At 42.6% G+C, this 19,401-nt stretch overlaps 1 protein-coding gene across 1 annotated transcript in view; it reads right to left on the bottom strand.

The window, feature by feature from the left end:
- Positions 1–2,041: 2,041 nt before the first annotated feature.
- LOC124284363 (NADPH oxidase 5-like) overlaps positions 2,042–19,401 on the bottom strand; it is a 36,745-nt gene continuing 19,385 nt past the window's right edge. The window contains exons 3-14 of the mRNA XM_046720448.1: positions 18,914–19,117; positions 18,093–18,303; positions 17,242–17,633; positions 16,646–16,821; positions 15,700–15,891; positions 12,253–12,385; positions 9,616–9,723; positions 6,600–6,709; positions 5,832–5,873; positions 3,644–3,853; positions 2,693–2,959; positions 2,042–2,401 (exon numbers count right to left, since the gene is read on the bottom strand). Of these exons, the coding sequence (XP_046576404.1) occupies positions 2,270–2,401; positions 2,693–2,959; positions 3,644–3,853; positions 5,832–5,873; positions 6,600–6,709; positions 9,616–9,723; positions 12,253–12,385; positions 15,700–15,891; positions 16,646–16,821; positions 17,242–17,633; positions 18,093–18,303; positions 18,914–19,117 (2,177 nt within the window). The 3' untranslated portion in view covers positions 2,042–2,269. The remainder of the gene's footprint in view (positions 2,402–2,692; positions 2,960–3,643; positions 3,854–5,831; positions 5,874–6,599; positions 6,710–9,615; positions 9,724–12,252; positions 12,386–15,699; positions 15,892–16,645; positions 16,822–17,241; positions 17,634–18,092; positions 18,304–18,913; positions 19,118–19,401) is intronic.

A 19,401-nucleotide genomic window follows, 5' to 3' on the forward strand; every position in this document is an offset into this window, starting at 1 on the left:
CCTTTAACCTTGCCGAACATGCCATACTAGTAACCTATCTCACCTTTAACTGTTGTAGTCAGCATACCAAGGGAATGCAATAAAGTGCTGCGACTATAATCAGCCTTGTTAAAGTATGGGAGTTACGATCACCTTAGCGCTACGACTGTCATAAGCCTACGTTTAAGCATGTGAGTTACGGTCACCTTATAGCTGCGACTATCATAGGTTTGTGTTAAGTATGGGTGTTACGATCACCTTGGCTACGACTGTCATAAGTCTATGTTAAGTATGTGAGTTAAGGTTACCTTAGCGCTACGACTGTCATACGTCTATGTTAAGTATGTGAGTTAAGGTCACCTTAGCGCTACGACTGTCATAAGTCTATGTTAAGTATGTGAGTTAAGGTTACCTTAGTGCTACCACTGTCATAATGTCATAAGTCTATGTTAAGTATGTGAGTTAAGGTTACCTTAGTGCTACCACTGTCATAAGTCTATGTTAAGTATGTGAGTTAAGGTCACCTTAGCGCAACGACTGTCATAAGCCTATGTTAAAGCATGGGAGTTACGATCACCATCATCTTAGCGCTACAATTATCGTAAGCTTATGTAAGAATTAACGTAAGAAGCTGGATCAGCTATAATGTAGTGAATAAAAACAGAAACTTAACATTTGGAGAAATGAACTATATTGAAAATGACTCGTACAAGTATGGCGAATACCTTAATGGTCAGGGTGCTGTTATACAAAACAACCTTAGCCTTAAGTCTACCTTAAAGGCACAATGTCACAAAGTTTCGACTTATATTTTGGCCTATATTATATATATTGGGATATGCACTCGCTTTAGCTTTCTATTGGTGAAATAAAAGACTTGTTATCTCTTAAATCGATAATTGAAACTACGCTGCGAACAGCTTCCAAACAGAGAACGCTTGCCAGTTATGGAATGTAAACAATTGCTCCGTACATCGAAAACTGTCGCACGCGGTGTTTGCCGAATTGGTTTCAATCAGAACTTTTGCGTAGGATAGTCGTAAAGAGCGCTCCAAGGGACATAACCCTATCGAGTTCGCTTGAACTAATGATCGGCCAGTAGACGGCGCGAGAATCGATTTAATGTAAGATTGCATTAATTCATTCGAACCGGATAATTTAATATTGTAATCTAATTAGTAATTGGGGAGGGGGAGAGAGAGAGAGGGGGGCATAAATTATATGATAACTTCTCTGAGGGCGGATAGTTAGTATTATTGAGAGAAATTATAGTTATAGAGAAGTGTGGTGTGAAATAGTGCCTTTAAGTCTGTGTTAAAGTATGGAAGTTACGGTCACCTCGGCGCTACGATCTTTTTTGTGGAACAGGCCCGAGGTGCAGCAGGACTATCAGAGATAAACAAATAGCACGGTTCTGTCATTGACTTTATTAGAGGCAATTGACAGGAGCGAGTCCTGGCACAATGGGAGAGTGCGTATGGTTTTACGTCACAACATCCCAGCAATATCACAGTTCTATGAGCCTGAAATGGGTTCCAGACACTGTACGGATGATGGGAATCAAACTAGGGCCTGAGGCGTGTCTAAAAGACTCAATCGTAACTACTCGTCCCTATCTGTACCCTGAAAGAAGACCCGTACACTTCTCGTAGCCATTTTACTGAACTTGACTCTGAGCGCAAAAGCGCGGAGAGAAAGAAATAGTCTAGTCGCCGAACTATTTTCAAGGGCATGTAACTCTAGTTTACTTTGAAAACAAACATATGGCATCCACGCAATGGAAATTAACTCAAAGGGTATGTTTAACATGCTTAAATACTTTCCTACACCATTATGTTATAAAAATTCAGGAAACCCAGGAGGACTATGCAATTATTGAAATATACTTGAAGTGTCTGGGAAAAAATTATGCAAGCTGAAATAAAAATTATTTCAACTGACTATTTTGACCCAGTTTCTTCTCATACGCGCATTCTGATTGGCTGGGGGAATATTTCTCCCTGACATGGCAACGAGAGGGATACGAGTCTTCTTTCAGGTTACGGAAAGGGACGAGTAGTTACGAATGTAAAACACTTTAATCTCTAAGGTGGATCATGATTCTATGAACGTTTAGATATCCATGCACAGATTTATCATATTTGGAAGATCTTCGGGACATATATTTGACACTGAGCCAAATTCCAGACGCTACTCTTCTGTCTGAGTAACAGAACGTAGGTGTTTCACCTGAGGTGGCAGGTCCCTACAGTTTTACACCATCACATTAGCCATGTGCACTGGCGTCCTTTTAAAAGTTCTCCTTGGAAAAGGCAAAGCCGAAAGATTCACAGTGCCGTTTGATAACTTTTGCCAAAACAGGATTCCCACAGAAGAAGACCTTCACTTGCCCTTTCTTCTCAGTGGCGATGTTGGAGAACAGCTGCAAGAAAAGACAGACAAAGTCAGTGTTTAATGTCAGTGAGTGAGTGGGTGGATGGGTGAGTGAGTGAATGAGTGAGTGAGTGAGTGAGCATGTTTATTGCCACTTTTAGCAATATTCCAGCAATATCACGGCGGGGGACACCAGAAATGCGCTTCAAAACTAAACTCATTCACTCACTCTATACTCACTCAACTTTTTCAACTTGCCTTTCAGAAAAATACTGCATATCAAAATACTGTAATTTAGTTTCTTCATCGATATATAAATATATAATTCACGTCTCACTACCTTTCTGAAGTCTGGCCTCCCTGGCTGTGTGCGGGTCTTCAGTCCCGTCAGTAGGTCCTTGTCTTGTTTCTTATGGATGAGGTCCAGGGCCATCTGTAAACCGATTCCTTTCAGGTCCGTCTTGTTAAGTGCTGCAGTCATGTACATGTGCATCTCGATGAAGTTCCCCAGCCCGCCTTCCATAGTCTGTTCCATTTCTAACTGAGTGAGGAGGCTGACGAACCACTCGAAGGATTTCTGGTCGCGGTTGATCCAGATGAAGTCGACCTGGTATCAACTCATCGGTAAAAACATATTTTGGTTCATGTGTTAATGATATTTTTTATGAACGAATTGTAATCGCGGTAGAGCTGGTTAAGGCAATAGATATGGCGGTGTTGCGTACTGTGGCCCTGAAGTTTGCTGTCCATTCATGGTGTCACCCCCAACCAGAACAATGCATAATGACCTATTCCTCGTGGGTTTTCATTTGTTAGTTTATTTCTCAATGTCAACATACCGTCATGGCTGTGGAAGTACTTCTCATAAATTTTGATCTTTAACATTACCCCTTGTAGTTAATGAATACACGCCACTCTTTGCCAACAAATGCTTTGAGGTGAAAGTGACGTCATCCTAGTAAACAGCTCTAGGATTCAAGATGATGAAATCAATCAATCAATCAATCAATCAATCAATCAACGATAAATAAATAAATAAATAAATAAATAAATAAATAAATAAATAAATAAATAAATAAATAAATAAATAAATAAATAAATAAACGGATTAATCAATGAATCAATGATGACCAAAAAATAAAGAATGAAGATTAGAAAGAAATATAAAAAGCTTGATAGAAATAATAATACATCTGATGAGCTCTAGTCCATGACCGCCATATAGCTGGAATATTGCTGAGTGCGGTGTAAAACTAAACTCACTCACTCTAGTCCACAACCATGGGCTGACCTTCTTGAGGTTCATGACGTGATGTGGCACTTCATCATACCAGGAGTGGCTACATCTAGGGCAGCATCTCTTGTAGGCCTTGAACCTGTACATGATGCTCTGGAGGATGGAGGCGTAGGGAGTCACGCCGATACCGGAACCAATCAGAACAGCGTGCTCCGTCTCAAATAATTCCCTGGACGATGTACCATAGGGCCCGTCGATGAAACACTGCCAGACATAAATGTTGTGAGAATGTATTTGCCATAACACCATCACTGTCTTGTTTACATGAGTGATCGTACAGGCCATACCTAGGAGACCCAGGATAACATACCGAGGGTACCTGAAACACCCCGGTCACACAGGTTAACATACCGAAGGTACCTCAAACACCCCTGTCACCCTGGTTAACATACTGAGGGTACCTGGAACACACCGGTCATCCAGGTTAACAGACTGAGGGTACCTCAAACACCCCGGTCACCCAGGTTAACATACTGAGGGTACCTCAAACACACCGGTCATCCAGGTTAACATACTGAGGGTACCTGAAACACACCGGTCACACAGGTTAACACACGAGGGTATATGAAACACCTCAGTCACTATGCAGACCATACCTGAGACACCCAGGTTAACATGTCGAGGGTACATTAAACACCTCAGTCACTATGCCGACCATACCTGAGACACCCAAGTCAACATGTCGAGGGTACCTAAAACACCTCAGCCACTATGCAGACCATACCTGAGACACCCAGGTTAACATGTCGAGGGTACATTAAACACCTCAGTCACTATGCAGACCATACCTGAGACACCCAGGTTAACATGTCTAGGGTACCTAAACACCTCAGCCACTATGCAGACCATACCTGAGACACCCAGGTTAACATGTCGAGGGTACATTAAACACCTCAGTCACTGTGCAGACCATACCTGAGACACCCAGGTTAACATGTCGAGGGTACCTAAACACCTCAGTCACTATACAGACCATACCTGAGATACCCAGGTTAACATGTCGAGGGTACCTAAAACACCTCAGTCACTATGCAGACCATACCTGAGACACCCAGGTCAACATGTCGAGGGTACCTAAACACCTCAGTCACTATACAGACCATACCTGAGACACCCAAGTCAACATGTCGAGGGTACCTAAAACACCTCAGTCACTATGCAGACCATACCTGAGACACCCAGGTCAACATGTCGAGGGTACCTAAAACACCTCAGTCACTATGCAGACCATACCTGAGACACCCAGGTCAACATGTCGAGGGTACCTAAAACACCTCAGTCACTATGCAGACCATACCTGAGGCACCTATTCAAGCTGTTCTACTTTTTCAATCGTCCATATACTAGTATACAGAACGTGCATTTGCGTACTCAGTCTTAACCTTGAAATTATTCCTGATTACTTTTGTTATGTGTTCAGCGTATGAATGTTACAAACTGATTCAGCTAACAGATATAAGCCTTATTACAAGAATGTGCTTTCTATCTCAAAACGCAAATACTCTAGCGAGAGAATTCACGTACTGAAGTGTTGACGCAGTAAACCACTGCTCCTATCAAGCACGTGAGTGAGTGAGTGAGTTTAGTTTTACTCCGCTTTTAGCAGTATTCCAGCAATAACACGGCTGGGGACACCAGAAATTGGCTCACATATTGCACCCATGTGGGGAATCGAACCCGGGTCTTCTGCGTGACGAGAGAAAGCTTTAACCACTAGGCTACCACCACCGCCTCATCAAGCACGTGACGTGGACAGTCGCTATATGTTTGGTGCCTTGGTTCTCGCCTTGGCAGGGAATGATGTGCTCATAGCTACCCCTGTTCACACATATATCGCAAAGCTACCACTGACACAACTGAGAAGACTTAGTTTAAAAGATAAAACATAATAGAAAGCTAACAGTCGCATGACTTATCCCACCGGGTACCCATTTTCTGCTGGATGAACAGTGACAAAGATCAAAGACTTACCTTTATTTTTAATTTTTGAAGGGATTGTTTCAAAACTGCTAATTCGCTCCATACAATAGAGGCAAACACGTTTTGTCACATGCACATACACAGGGGTCTAAGCTGCACTTGCAATGTGTGCTGAAGTACTTTTGTTGAGGAGAAAGAGTCCATTATAGACAGGTAGCTGCCACATTACAGATGGAAAGTGTTCCTTGAAACAAACTCTTACCCGCACGTGCAGATCCTTGTGTGTTACCCCGCGCTCTTGTTTCTGTGGAATTAAAACTGCTGATTTAATTATGTACTTCTGTCGTAGAGACGTAAAACGTTTGATATAGTTTACCAGACTAGCTACAGCAACCTGGATGCATTTTTGTTGCATTAAGATCGTTTATAATATATTCTGAAATGAATTTAAAGAAAATGTTGAATATTCTAATGTATCCTTGATCTTCGTCGACTGCCGTTGTGGACAGTTAGATCTAAACATAGCCATAGTGTTAACATTATTGGATTCAAACTCTAAGTGCCCTTTAGCGGGCAGATTTGGGATTTTCGTAAACTTTTCATTCAATGCAAAGATCTAAAATTAACATCACAGCCTCATATCAGAAACCATATAACAGATAATATATGGTGTCTGCTCATATCATTACATTTAGTTCTGCTTTCAGCAAAATGCACGTCACCTCTGCAGTAACATAAATGTTTGCCACAATAATATAACTTGGCAATCTCCTTACTGCAAATTGTCATTGATATTTGCTTCAAAGTTGTAGTTGAGTATCGGTATAGATGCATCTAATCTGACAAAAGTACACACCTGAATTTTTGATTATTATGTTTTTATAACAATGTAATTATTGTTAAAGGTGTTTTGACTGCAAGTCACAATCATTGTGTATTGCTTCAGTCTGCATCATTGGCGGATCCAAGGGAGGGGGGGGGGGGTTCAGGGGGTTCCTGGATCCGCCTACACGTATGTGTATGGACTAACCTTAGAGGGGGTCTCCGGCGGTGTTGAAGGTAAAGGGCCGTTTAGCTTGATGGGCTTCATATGATCAGTTATATTTGCGTGACTCTGCAGGTCTACTGGTGACAAGAAGCCTGGCAATAAACAGAAGCAGTGAGTGAGTATGGTTTTACGCCGCTTTTAGCAACAGTCCAACAATATAACGGGATTGAGTGAGTATGGTTTTACGCCGCTTTTAGCAATAGTCCAGCAATATAACGGGATTGAGTGAGTATGGTTTTACGCCGCTTTCAGCAATTGTCCAGCAATATAACGGGAGTGAGTGAGTATGGTTTTACGCCGCTTTCAGCAATAGTCCAGCAATATAACGTGAGTGAGTGAGTGAGTATGGTTTTACGCCGCTTTTAGCAATAGTCCAGCAATATAACGGGATTGAGTGAGTATGGTTTTACGCCGCTTTTAGCAATAGTCCAGCAATATAACGGGGGTGAGTAGTCCAGCAATATAACGGGAGTGAGTGAGTATGGTTTTACGCCGCTTTCAGCAATAGTCCAGCAATATAACGGGGGTGAGTGAGTGAGTATGGTTTTACGCCGCTTTTAGCAATAGTCCAGCAATATAACGGGAGTGAGTGAGTATGGTTTTACGCCGCTTTTAGCAATAGTCCAGCAATATAACGGGGGTGAGTAGTCCAGCAATATAACGGGAGTGAGTGAGTATGGTTTTAAGCCGCTTTCAGCAATAGTCCAGCAATATAACGGGGGTGAGTGAGTGAGTATGGTTTTACGCCGCTTTTAGCAATAGTCCAGCAATATAACGGGAGTGAGGAGTCCAGCAATAGCATGTGAGTGAGTGAGTGAGTATTGTTTTACGCCACTTTTAGCAATAGCAGCAATAAAACGTGAGTGAGTGAGTATGGTTTTACGCCGCTTTCAGCAATAGTCCAGCAATATAACGCGAGTGAGTGAGTATGGTGTTACGCCACTTTCAGCAATAGTCCAGCAATATAACGCGAGTGAGTGAGTATGGTGTTACGCCGCTTTCAGCAATAGTCCAGCAATATAACGCGAGTGAGTGAGTATGGTTTTACGCCGCTTTTAGCAATTGTCCAACAATATAACGGGGGTGAGTTAGTATGGTGTTACGCCGCTTTCAGCAATAGTCCAGCAATATAACGTGAGTGAGTTGTCCAGCAATAGGATGTGAGTGAGTGAGTGAGTATTGTTTTACGCCACTTTTAGCAATAGCCAAGCAAAATAACGGGAGTGAGTGAGTGAGTATGGTTTTACGCCGCTTTTAGCAATAGTCCAGCAATATAACGGGAGTGAGTAGTCCAGCAATAGGATGTGAGTGAGTGAGTGAGTATTGTTTTACGCCACTTTTAGCAATAGCAGCAATAAAACGTGAGTGAGTATGGTTTTACGCCGCTTTCAGCAATAGTCCAGCAATATAAAGCGAGTGAGTGAGTATGGTGTTACGCCACTTTCAGCAATAGTCCAGCAATATAACGTGAGTGAGTGAGTATGGTGTTACGCCGCTTTCAGCAATAGTCCAGCAATATAACGCGAGTGAGTGAGTATGGTTTTAAGCCGCTTTCAGCAATTGTCCAACAATATAACGGGGGTGAGTTAGTATGGTGTTACGCCGCTTTCAGCAATAGTCCAGCAATATAACGTGAGTGAGTTGTCCAGCAATAGGATGTGAGTGAGTGAGTGAGTATGGTTTTACGCCGCTTTTAGCAATAGTCCAGCAATATAACGCGAGTGAGTGAGTATGGTGTTACGCCACTTTCAGCAATAGTCCAGCAATATAACGCGAGTGAGTGAGTATGGTGTTACGCCGCTTTCAGCAATAGTCCAGCAATATAACGCGAGTGAGTGAGTATGGTTTTACGCCGCTTTCAGCAATTGTCCAACAATATAACGGGGGTGAGTTAGTATGGTGTTACGCCGCTTTCAGCAATAGTCCAGCAATATAACGTGAGTGAGTTGTCCAGCAATAGGATGTGAGTGAGTGAGTGAGTATGGTTTTACGCCACTTTTAGCAATAGCCAAGCAAAATAACGGGAGTGAGTGAGTGAGTATGGTTTTACGCCGCTTTTAGCAATAGTCCAGCAATATAACGGGAGTGAGTAGTCCAGCAATAGGATGTGAGTGAGTGAGTATTGTTTTACGCCACTTTTAGCAATAGCAGCAATAAAACGTGAGTGAGTATGGTTTTACGCCGCTTTCAGCAATAGTCCAGCAATATAACGCGAGTGAGTGAGTATGGTTTTACGCCGCTTTCAGCAATTGTCCAACAATATAACGGGGGTGAGTTAGTATGGTTTTACGCCGCTTTCAGCAATAGCCCAGCAATATAACGTGAGTGAGTTGTCCAGCAGTAGGATGTGAGTGAGTGAGTGAGTATGGTTTTACGCCACTTTTAGCAATAGCCAAGCAATATAACGGGAGTGAGTGAGTGAGTATGGTTTTACGCCGCTTTTAGCAATAGTCCAGCAATATAACGCCAGCAAGTGGCTTCACATTCCAGTCCACCACTCTCTATGCAGAGTTGCGTCCCTTGGGCACAAGAGAAACCAATGCCAGAGTGTTCGAATCCCAGTTCATCGCGATTATGTTTCTGTGTTTGTCAGCTCTATACACACGTTCACGGGTTTCACCAACGGGCTTTCCTCAGATATGAAGCTGTGATATAGCTGGAATATTGTTGGTCTTAAACTCACTTACACACTCACACTCACGCGCTGACTGGAGCATTCTCACTACATTAAAAAATTATCAGCTGCATCTTTTATTTATGATGATATAATAATTATAATTCATTTTTATAGCCTCGTATCTATCTGTCTAGTTGCTCACTGGACGCTGTAATCACAAACCCAAGCTGCCTGTGAGGCGCCAGTAGGTTGATAGTCACATGATTTATCCTACCGGGTTCCCATTTTCTGCTGGGTGTGTTGATTGATGTGCTGTATAATATATTAAATATTTCGATTATTAAAATATCTGGGGGGGAATGCGTAAATACGAGAACATACTTCCATTGAGGTCAGTTGTGGAGTGTCTGCTTTCGTCGTAGTCATGGAAATGCTCGTACAACTTGTTTGTCCAGTGACCAGCAGATCGCACGTGTACCCACAGCTTGCCTGTGGACACAGAGAATGCAGGTCAAGGAAACATCTAATCAATATGAGAATCTGTATAGATCTTCATCGTATGTGATATATTATATGTAGATATGTACAGATACAACTAGTCAGTGTTGTGTCAACATCTCGCCAGATGTGAAATACCGATATCTTTCATTCTACCATGGCTACGTGAAATGCTCGAATTTGTTTGGTCAATCCATAACATCAGACGGTATCAATTTGGATTGAAAATGCGTCTGATTTCACGGCGCTTCACGGCGCACGTATACAACACTGCCGCACTACTTCAGCTTGGCCACTAACATGACTAATATCATCACAACAGACGTGATGGAAATGTTGCTGATGAAACATTTATTAAAACTCTAAAAATACAATTATACGATTTCTCCTCCACAATTATTTGGGAACCTCACTATCATAATTATTACCCTCTACTATAAAAATATTCAAACTCAATTGCAATACAGAGTCTCAAACATAAACAAACAATCCATAACATATACACACAATGTCAATCAGAAAACCTTGTAAAAATACATCCCTCTCTATCCTTATTTGTGCGGCAAAACGTTCGTAAACATTTACCTACCTGGTATATTTGTTTCCGTTTAGAATGGGAAATTCGCAAGATACTAACGGTCAGGCGAAACACAAAATTTACCACTCATACTCCATCATGTCCCGTTGCATCGTTCAAAATGTCAAAAACTGAACCATGATAATTCCGCTCTCTGCCACCTTCCCCGCAAGGCTGTCAGTGCTTTGTTCGTACACTTTGAAAAGCTTGGCCACAATACATTCCCAAATGATGAGAACAATGTTCCAAGGAATCCCAAGTTAGTCGCATGTATACAAAGCAGCACTGTCACTCTTTCGTCGCATGCCGGGGTGGAGGCACGTACGTGAAATCATGATCGACACTCGCCGGTCATAAAAATCAACAGTCTTTGATGAGTTACAGGTCATAGGTAGATCAGAAAAGGATCTATTCTTCGATTTTCGGCTTCAAATGAAATTTAGAGACTATCAATTCGGTCTAACATTCATCTAATTTTCAAACACAGTACGTTAATCTCCTAATTTGAAATTCTGTGTGTCTGTGTTTTTGATCGAACAAAATCAATTGTCAAAGAAATTATAGTTCAGACTGTCAACCATAAAAATTCATTTTTGCAAGATTTAACTTGAAATAAATTGTTAATGCTCAGTTTACAGGTTTGCTGCTGCAGCTGAGGAAAACATTTCTACAATTTAGTCTCCATACAAAATAAGTTCAAGGTGAGACAAGCTTCCAATTCATTTGCGCTTCATAGGAAACCCTACCTCCCAGTTAAAGAGCGCTGTTCCTTAAGACCTACCTCCTAATTCAAGGGTGCTGTTCTGGAAGACCTACCTCCCTGTTCAAGGGTGCTGTTCTGGAAGATCTACCTTCCAGCTAAGGGCTGATGTTATGGAACACCTACCTTTCAGTTCAAGGGGTGCTGTTCTGGAAGCCCTCCCTCCCAGTTCAAGGGCGTTATTTTGGAAGCCCTACCTCCCAATTCAAGGGTGCTGTTCTGAAAGACCTACCTCCCAGTTCAAGGGCGCTGTTCTGGAAGACCTACCTCCCAGTTCAAGGGTGCTGTTCTGGAAGACCTACCTCCCAATTCAAGGGCGATGTTCTGGAAGACCTCCCTCCCAATTCAAGGGTGCTGTTGTGGAAGACCTACTTTCAGTTCAAGGGTGCTGTTCTGGAAGACATACCTCCCGGTTCAAGGGACATGTTCTGGAAGACCTCCCTTCCAGTTCAAGGGCGCTGTTCTGGAAGACCTACTTTCCAGTTCTAGGGCCCTGTTCTGGAAGACCTACCTCCCAGTTCAAGGGTGCTGTTCTGGAAGACGTACCTCCCAGTTCAAGGGTGCTGTTCTGGAAGACCTACCTCCCAGTTATAGGGCCCTGTTCTGGAAGACCTACCTTGCAGTTCAAAGGCGCTGTTCTGAAAGACATACCTTACAGTTTAAGTCCGCTGTTCAGGAAGACCTACATTCCAGTTCAATTCCGCTGTTCAGGAAGAACTCTCTTCCCGTTTAAGGGTGCTGTTCTGGAAGACCTACCTTCAAGTTCAAGGGCGCTGTTCTGTATAATCTTCTGTATAACTTCCCGTTCAAGGGCGCTGTTTCGGAAGACCTACTTTCCAGTTAAAGGGCGCTGTTCTGGAAGGCCTCCGTCCCAGTTCAATTTGTCTTTATTGGAAGACCAATCTTCCAGCTCAAGTGCTCCTTATGGGAAGACAAACTTTCCAGTTCCGCGTCCCGATCCACAAAACGTTCGTAGAGCTACGACTTTCGTAAGCCTTTGATAAACTATACGACAGTTCGTAACGTTAAGAACGCGTTGTCGATCGGGACCCAGGGGCGTTGCACCATAGAGAGAGTTTCCCTTCGTTTAAGAAGCTGATTGGAAGACCTATGTTCCAGTAATGGGAATTTTTATGGGGAAACCTACCTCCCATTTCTGGGGCGCGTTCAAGGGGAAACTTACCTCCCATTTCCGGGGCGCTGCTGATGGTGAAGGGATGCCACTCATACTTAGCAATGGCTGGAATCTGCAGGAACACGTAGTCTCCAGGTCGGTACTTCATATTAGGAGGCTTTGTAATGACAAGATGGGTCACCTGGAGAAAGTAATGGATATGAGCAAGTTTGTTATTAATCATTATCAAATAGTGATGATACCAAAAGGTGAGCGTCCCCATAACTGTTAAGTGTAAAGGCAAGGCAAGTGTTCACCACACAAAACAAATTGCAACGTATGGTATAAGTCAAAATGGGAATTTGCTTGAGACATCCTTTCGTCACTGGTGCGTCCAATTTGGAAATGTCATATTGGGATCTCTGTAATGACAAGATGGGTAACCTGAAACCGGACGTTTAGTTGAGAGATTTGTGGGTATAGTATATTAATCAAGAGGCTATTCTGACAATGGAGAAAACGTATAACAATTACCCGTTAAATCAAGATTTGATGAATGTGAGATTTAGAGAATAATCCACGAGGTACGAGTGATTACGGAAATTATGTCCCTCGTGAAATCAATGTTCACTGTCCTGAGCTTTAGCGGGGACTTGAATATTAATTTCACGAGGGACATATTTCCCGTAATCGACCGTACCTCGTGGGTTTTTCTATTTATTACCCATTCTGTAATTAACCGAGAAACCAATATTTATGAACTCGCCGCATCTTCTTATATACGTGTTTACAACTAATTCCGCTGATCTGTATTAATGCGCGGACGGAACTAAACTGCTAAACTTAATGGAATCGCATTCGAACCACAATATAGTACTGTAGAAAACGGTATGAAGAACAACACAATTCAACAGTTTCCAAATTCGTTTGATGACGACTTTATCACCCACACCCCTTGTAAAGTTTCAGTTTAGTTTTAACGAGTGCAATAACATAGGCAATATTTAATCGTAGATCGCAAATGTGTCGACGTGTCTACTGGTGTCAGAAGGTGGGTGACTGTTGTTGGATAACTTCTAAAACAGTGAAAATCTGCAAGGGAACAATAAAAGGCAGGAATGGTGAACCTTTGTTTTGAGAAGACGATACACAATTATGAACGTTTGTCATCATTGTGCTGAAACGGACTGTGACCTAGTTTTGGCTCGCATCAGTGTCTAAACTCTAAATTTAGTCCGAGTCCGAGTCGACAACAGTTTTCGTTAGCAGCCAAAATGTTTTCGATTTCATGGTCAAAAACAGGAACACATTTGTCAAAAGTTTTGTTTTCGATTGGGGGGTCAAAAACCATCTTGCAGTAAGTCATTTATGTCCGGTAAGTGAGGACTTTAGCGAGATGCCGACTCGCTCGATATCGTTTCCGGCAACACTTTCAGTCTGTACCTTGCGACTTCCATTTCACCATGTTCAGTGTTTATCACACACACGCGAAAGGAAATTAGTGGTTGTATAATTCTCGTTACGCGTCTAGTAATGTATCCGTCCACCTTGACCAGGTCATTGGCGTTGATCGCAGTTAACTGGGTAGCCATGTTTGTTTACAAAATACGATCAGACAATAGTTTTTCTATAAAACATGTTGTTAAGTAAACGACGCCATATTGTTAATGAATTATGCAATGAAGCATTAACTAAGCATCAACATCGAAATCCTGTATTTTTCTTTCTTTTTGTTTTTTTGTTCTACTTTAAAATCTCTAATCAGTGCGATTACAGCAGAGCGATTACAGCAATTCATCAATGAATCGATGAAATATTATGAATGAACGTAGCGGTGTGAAAATGTACAAATATACAATCGACCAATGACCATTGTGCAAATATCAAAAAGATATTACACGGGATCTCCTCACCCGTATGGGTAATAACAAAGAATATCTGGTAGCAGATATACTGCGGCACTGACGTAAGAGGACAATGCTTTACGGGAAATTATGACGTCATTGTAATCATGACGTCACATTCAAATGATTTCATTAATTTCTCTTACAGGGAAGTAAGCTTGTAAACTAACGAAATTGGGTACCACTGTACGACGACGCGATCTTCCCTCTGAGGTCATCGTAACTGCTATACCTTAACAAACGATGACTTACGACTTACGTCTTCGTACTATAGTCAACAACGGCAACTTAGTTACTTCTGTACATAAACTCTTTCAAGAATAATTTTGGATAATAGGCATAATCTTACAATAGTGAGTCATACACTTTTATCCACTTGAGATCATACGATTGTTCTCGTTGGTACAGACCTAGATTGCTGTTGATATACTTAGGCGTAATTGCTCTTCACTGTATGATGTCAGAGTGACATCAGCTGCACATTATAGCCAGAATGAATAGAATTTTCATTAAAACGCCCGCATGTTATCAGACATGAGACAGCCGCTGTAACTTGATAATGTCCCCAAATTGATTGTCGATGGGCCATTATCATGCCCGTTGTTAGGTGACGTCATAAGGAGCTCAGCTCTTGCTGTTCAATCACCTACGGCTCGTTTGAACTTGGGTTCAATATTGACGATATTCCTGACTCACATTCGTCACATGTACTTGTGCCATTATGCACTTTCTTGCCGGTGCCAACCTTAACAATTGTACCATAAATTACAACAGGCAGCAATGAAAGCATCGAACTCTAACGTTCTAGAGCATTGAAAAATATGGCGGCTGGTAGTTATGGGCTAAGGTCAAGGTCGAATGTCAACTCTCTCAATAGTGACGTCATCTGTTTGGTTCTGTGATGTTTCCATATTTGTAAAAGGTGGGTCAGTGACCTCCGCCGTTTGTTGTTAGCAGTAAATGCTTCAAAATCGATACCATTGTTTGTTTTTATCTTATTGAAAATTCTATCCACTTTAACGCTATTTTGCAGGGCATAATCATTTGCAGAAGCCCTCGGTCTTTTCAACTGCACTCCTTCGTCGGGAAGTTAATGAAAGACCTCAGGCTTCTGCTAATGATTATGCCCTGCAAAATAGCGTTATCCTTATATTAACTATTATTGCGGTAGTTAGACACACTTTTGTTTGTTTTGTTTTTTTCACTCGCGTTCACGTGCACAAAATACACACGCACGCACACACACGAACACACTCGTGTCGCCACTCACACAGCGTAAAGCGGTTCAAATTCACATATCATGTCTCATTCGAATTTCTACATCGATAAAATAACTGAAAATAAATATAAGCCCTTACATTAACGCGGAATTTCAGAGTATACTGGTTGCATGTGTTCTCTGCACAACGCATGCTAATCAATAAATCAACTTAGTTTGACGCGAAATGTACACGTTATTTCCTGTTATTATTTTTTGCTTATATTGTACAGAGAGAAAGTTAAGAAGAAATCACGCTGAAAGCATATTTATTCTACAGAAAAAATACGCCTGTGTATATTCTGATCTTGAGTGTCAATATCAATGCGTGGGCCCAGTACGAGTATAACATACCTGGGAAGGCAGAAGGTTGACTCCCGTTATGAATGTATCGCCGTAAGCGATTCTCTTGATCACTTTAGACCGGGATAGCTTCTCCAGAATAAACATGGCACCAGGCACTAAGAACCATTTCCAGAAATGGCGCGCATGAAGAATGAGCAGGAACCAGAAGATGACGTACAGCATGTGCGTCCAGTAGAACACCTGCACAGACAGCGCATGGTTGAGTGCGTGAGAAAACAGTATTTCGTCTAGGTCTGGTAAATGTGGGAGCTCGGCCCGTAGTAACAGCAATGTTTATTAGTTACTCCAAAGGTGAAACTCACACGGGTGTGATGCTTACAAACCAAGAACCATACTTAAGACGACAAGGGATTTAAACCCGGGATCAAAGAGTTATCTGCGTTTAAGAAAACAACGCAATCGGTACTCTATGACGCAAAACAGAAAATGAGAAGGTATATGCTGCTTTAAGACGCTTCAGAAAGTTTCCAGCTATTATCAGCTCAGGGAGAATACCAGTGGGATCATTTACTTGCAGCAAAGACCCAAACAGAGAAGGCCAAGTGAGTGAGTGAGTGAGTGAGTTTGGTTTTAGGCCGTTCTTCCAGCAATATCACGGCGGGGCACACCAGAAATAGGCTTCACACATTGTACCCATGTGGGGAATCGAGCCGGGGCCTCAAGCTAACACGATGCTACCCCACCGCCCCAAAGGGGTTCGATCATTAATTCGCAGCCAGCATCTTTATAGAATATGGGTTACGTGCTTGCAGTACGCCACCTTGACATGAAAATACCAGTTAAAGAACAATTACTCGCTAACTCTATTTGTGTAACTCGTCTAACTCTTTGAACTGATGTTTTGTAGCTTGGTGACCACTGGATGTGTCAGCTGCCATCTTGTACATCTCTGTACCAGTTTACCATAAATACGCCACGCTGGATGTTTCTCTACCTGAAAGTATCCACTCCTCCTGACGAAGGGCATGGAGCAGATGAACATGACGACGAAGACGACGACGAGCAGAACGCCAGAGAGGGGAGCGAAACCGGCCACCCAGCCGATGTTGGCCTCGGTGGTGAAGATTAAGGCAGGCACGGTCAGGTTGAACTGACTCTCGGCTTCCAAGACTGCAATGGAAAGATGGCATCTGAAATACCGCGAAACAATATGTCCATCACACCGTTGCCAAAACATTTGATGCCTCAGTACTCCTGTCATGCACTAAAGTGATCGATGAACAGGAAAATCTAGTTTACTAATTTCGAATACGAATGTTGAGTAGACGTGTAGCGAATCCAATACACGTTTGAGAAATCTTCAATTTAATCGCTCACTTATCCCTTAGGTTGGAATCAATCAATCAATAATTCAATAATTCAATCAAGCGTTCAAGCAACCAATGCAAACTGTATTAATTTTCAATTATAAATGTTGTGTGCAAGTGTAGCGATTCCAATTTCTAGAAGTAAAATACACGATTTGGAAATCTTAAATTATTATCAACAATTATTTTTAAAAAAGTTCGTATATTGTTCTTGTGTTCTCACTTGCGTTCACAATATGGAATACGGTATGCACCACTGTAAACAGCATTATCAAGAAGCCCATCAGCTTATGAAATATTATATGCTGGTCCAGCGGAAGCACGTGACTAGCTGGCGTCGCACGCAGCCAGGTAATACACTTCCGCAGCATGAGGACAACGATGAAGGTGCAGTCGAAGTTGAGACAGAGCCCGCATCCTCTGGCTACTATGATGCACCAGTTGGATGTGCGATAGTTCCAGCAGCCCACGGCAAACAGGATGCAGTTGAGGAGGATCAGGAAGGCAAAGAAAGCTATCTTCCGGAGGTTGTTGAGGAAGTACGACTTCGAGAAGTAGTACTGAAGTAGCGTCCCTTTGCGGGGTGCGGATGGGGGTTTCAGCCACTGGTCCACGCTTCAATAAAAAGAATATTGTGAGTGAATGGATTAAGAATAAAGGCCGCCAATCACATTTCATTGGGATGTCACCGTACCGACCAACTTTCACGATTAGTTTGAGTCTGGGTCATGGTATGGGACATACGATCACCTTAACGGTAACACAGATCTGTACAGCGGCAAGTTATATCACAGTTTGTCAGTTTCGTGTGGGAGGAAGACCCGAAGTAACCGTTTACCGTCCATGACAGTTTGGGTTGCGTTCTGATGGAAATGTGAACAGAAATGTTGTGAGTGTGGTATTACGCAATATTCCACCAACTACACGGCGGGGCAACTTTTGTCACCCAAAATATTTATTCATTTAGGAGAAGAGATTAAGTGATAGAAATAGACATTATCTGACTTTGCGCCTCCTTCCCACACTATGTTGGACAGCCGTGGTGGGTGTAAGTTCCCCCATCAACACGCTCACCTTAGACACAGGTTCTCCTTTAGCCCCGGATGTCTGTCAATCGCCGATTCCAATTCCTGGAAGGAGATTTCGCCACTGCAGTCTTCATCTGCTTCTTCAAATAATGCCTGAGTCAGCAGATCTAGTTCCTCCTCCCCAAGCTTCACCGAACTCTCCACCATGCACGACCGTAACGCCGTCCGTAACTCCTCGATGTCGATATAACCGTCACCTTAAAGGAAGGACAGTAACACAAACGAATACAGATAGCCATTGCAGGAAGCCATTACACAAACGCATACAAGGAGCCACCACACGGAGCCTTTACACGAACGCATGCAAGAAGTCATTGTAGGAAGCCATTACAGGAAGTCATTATTCAAACGCATAGCTGCAGGCATTGCTCAAACGCACACAGGAAGCCATTGTACAAACAGGAAGCCATTGCACACACCCATACTTGAAGTCATTATCGGAAACGTTTACACAAATGCCTACGAGAAATTATTACAGGAAGCCATTATACAAAGGCATACACGAAGTCATTACCGGAAGTCCTTTACACAAAAAGTCATCACATATCAGCATACGAAAGTCGAAGTCAGTGTTTAAGTCATAATAGGAAACCTTAGGGAAGGACGGTTACACACACGCATACACGAAGTCATTACAGGAAGCCATAATACAAGCGCATACACGAAGTCATTACACAAACTCATTACATGAAGTCATTTCATCCAGCTACAAGAGTCCAAGTTCACGATCCAACTGTGGGCGGTGACAGCGATAGTACACAGCCGTCGCGTTTGTGTCCACTCTCATTGTATAAACATGATACTCACCACTCTCGTCATAGACGTCAAAGAGGAACTTGAGTTTCTGAGTGGCTGTACCATGTCTCAAACGTCTGGTGGCGGCGAACAGTTCCGACACATCTACCGAGTTGCTGTTGTCAGTGTCAAACAGCTTGAAGAATCTCCTTGCGAAGAAGGACTGGAAAGACAAGGCTGTTACATTAACATTAACAGCAATATTCCAGCTGTATGGCGGCGGGCTGTAAATAATCAAGTCTGGACGAAACAATCCAGTGATCAACAGCATGAGCAACGGTCTGCGCAATTGGGAACCGATCATGTGTCAACCAAGTCAGCGAGCCTGACCACCCGATCCCGTTCGCCGCCTCTTACGACAAGCACGGGTAGTACTGTAGACCAATTCTAAGCCGGATCTTCACGGGTAACTGGCCATAGTAATGGAACAATCGCTATTGTGGCGAAGTGTTCATCCGTCGTGGGTCCGATCTGGGTTCGAATTCGAATACAGTTTTTTT

Source organism: Haliotis rubra, unplaced genomic scaffold (genome assembly GCF_003918875.1).
Source record: "Haliotis rubra isolate DU_JTF1 unplaced genomic scaffold, ASM391887v1 Scf335, whole genome shotgun sequence".
Lineage (NCBI taxonomy): Eukaryota > Metazoa > Mollusca > Gastropoda > Lepetellida > Haliotidae > Haliotis > Haliotis rubra.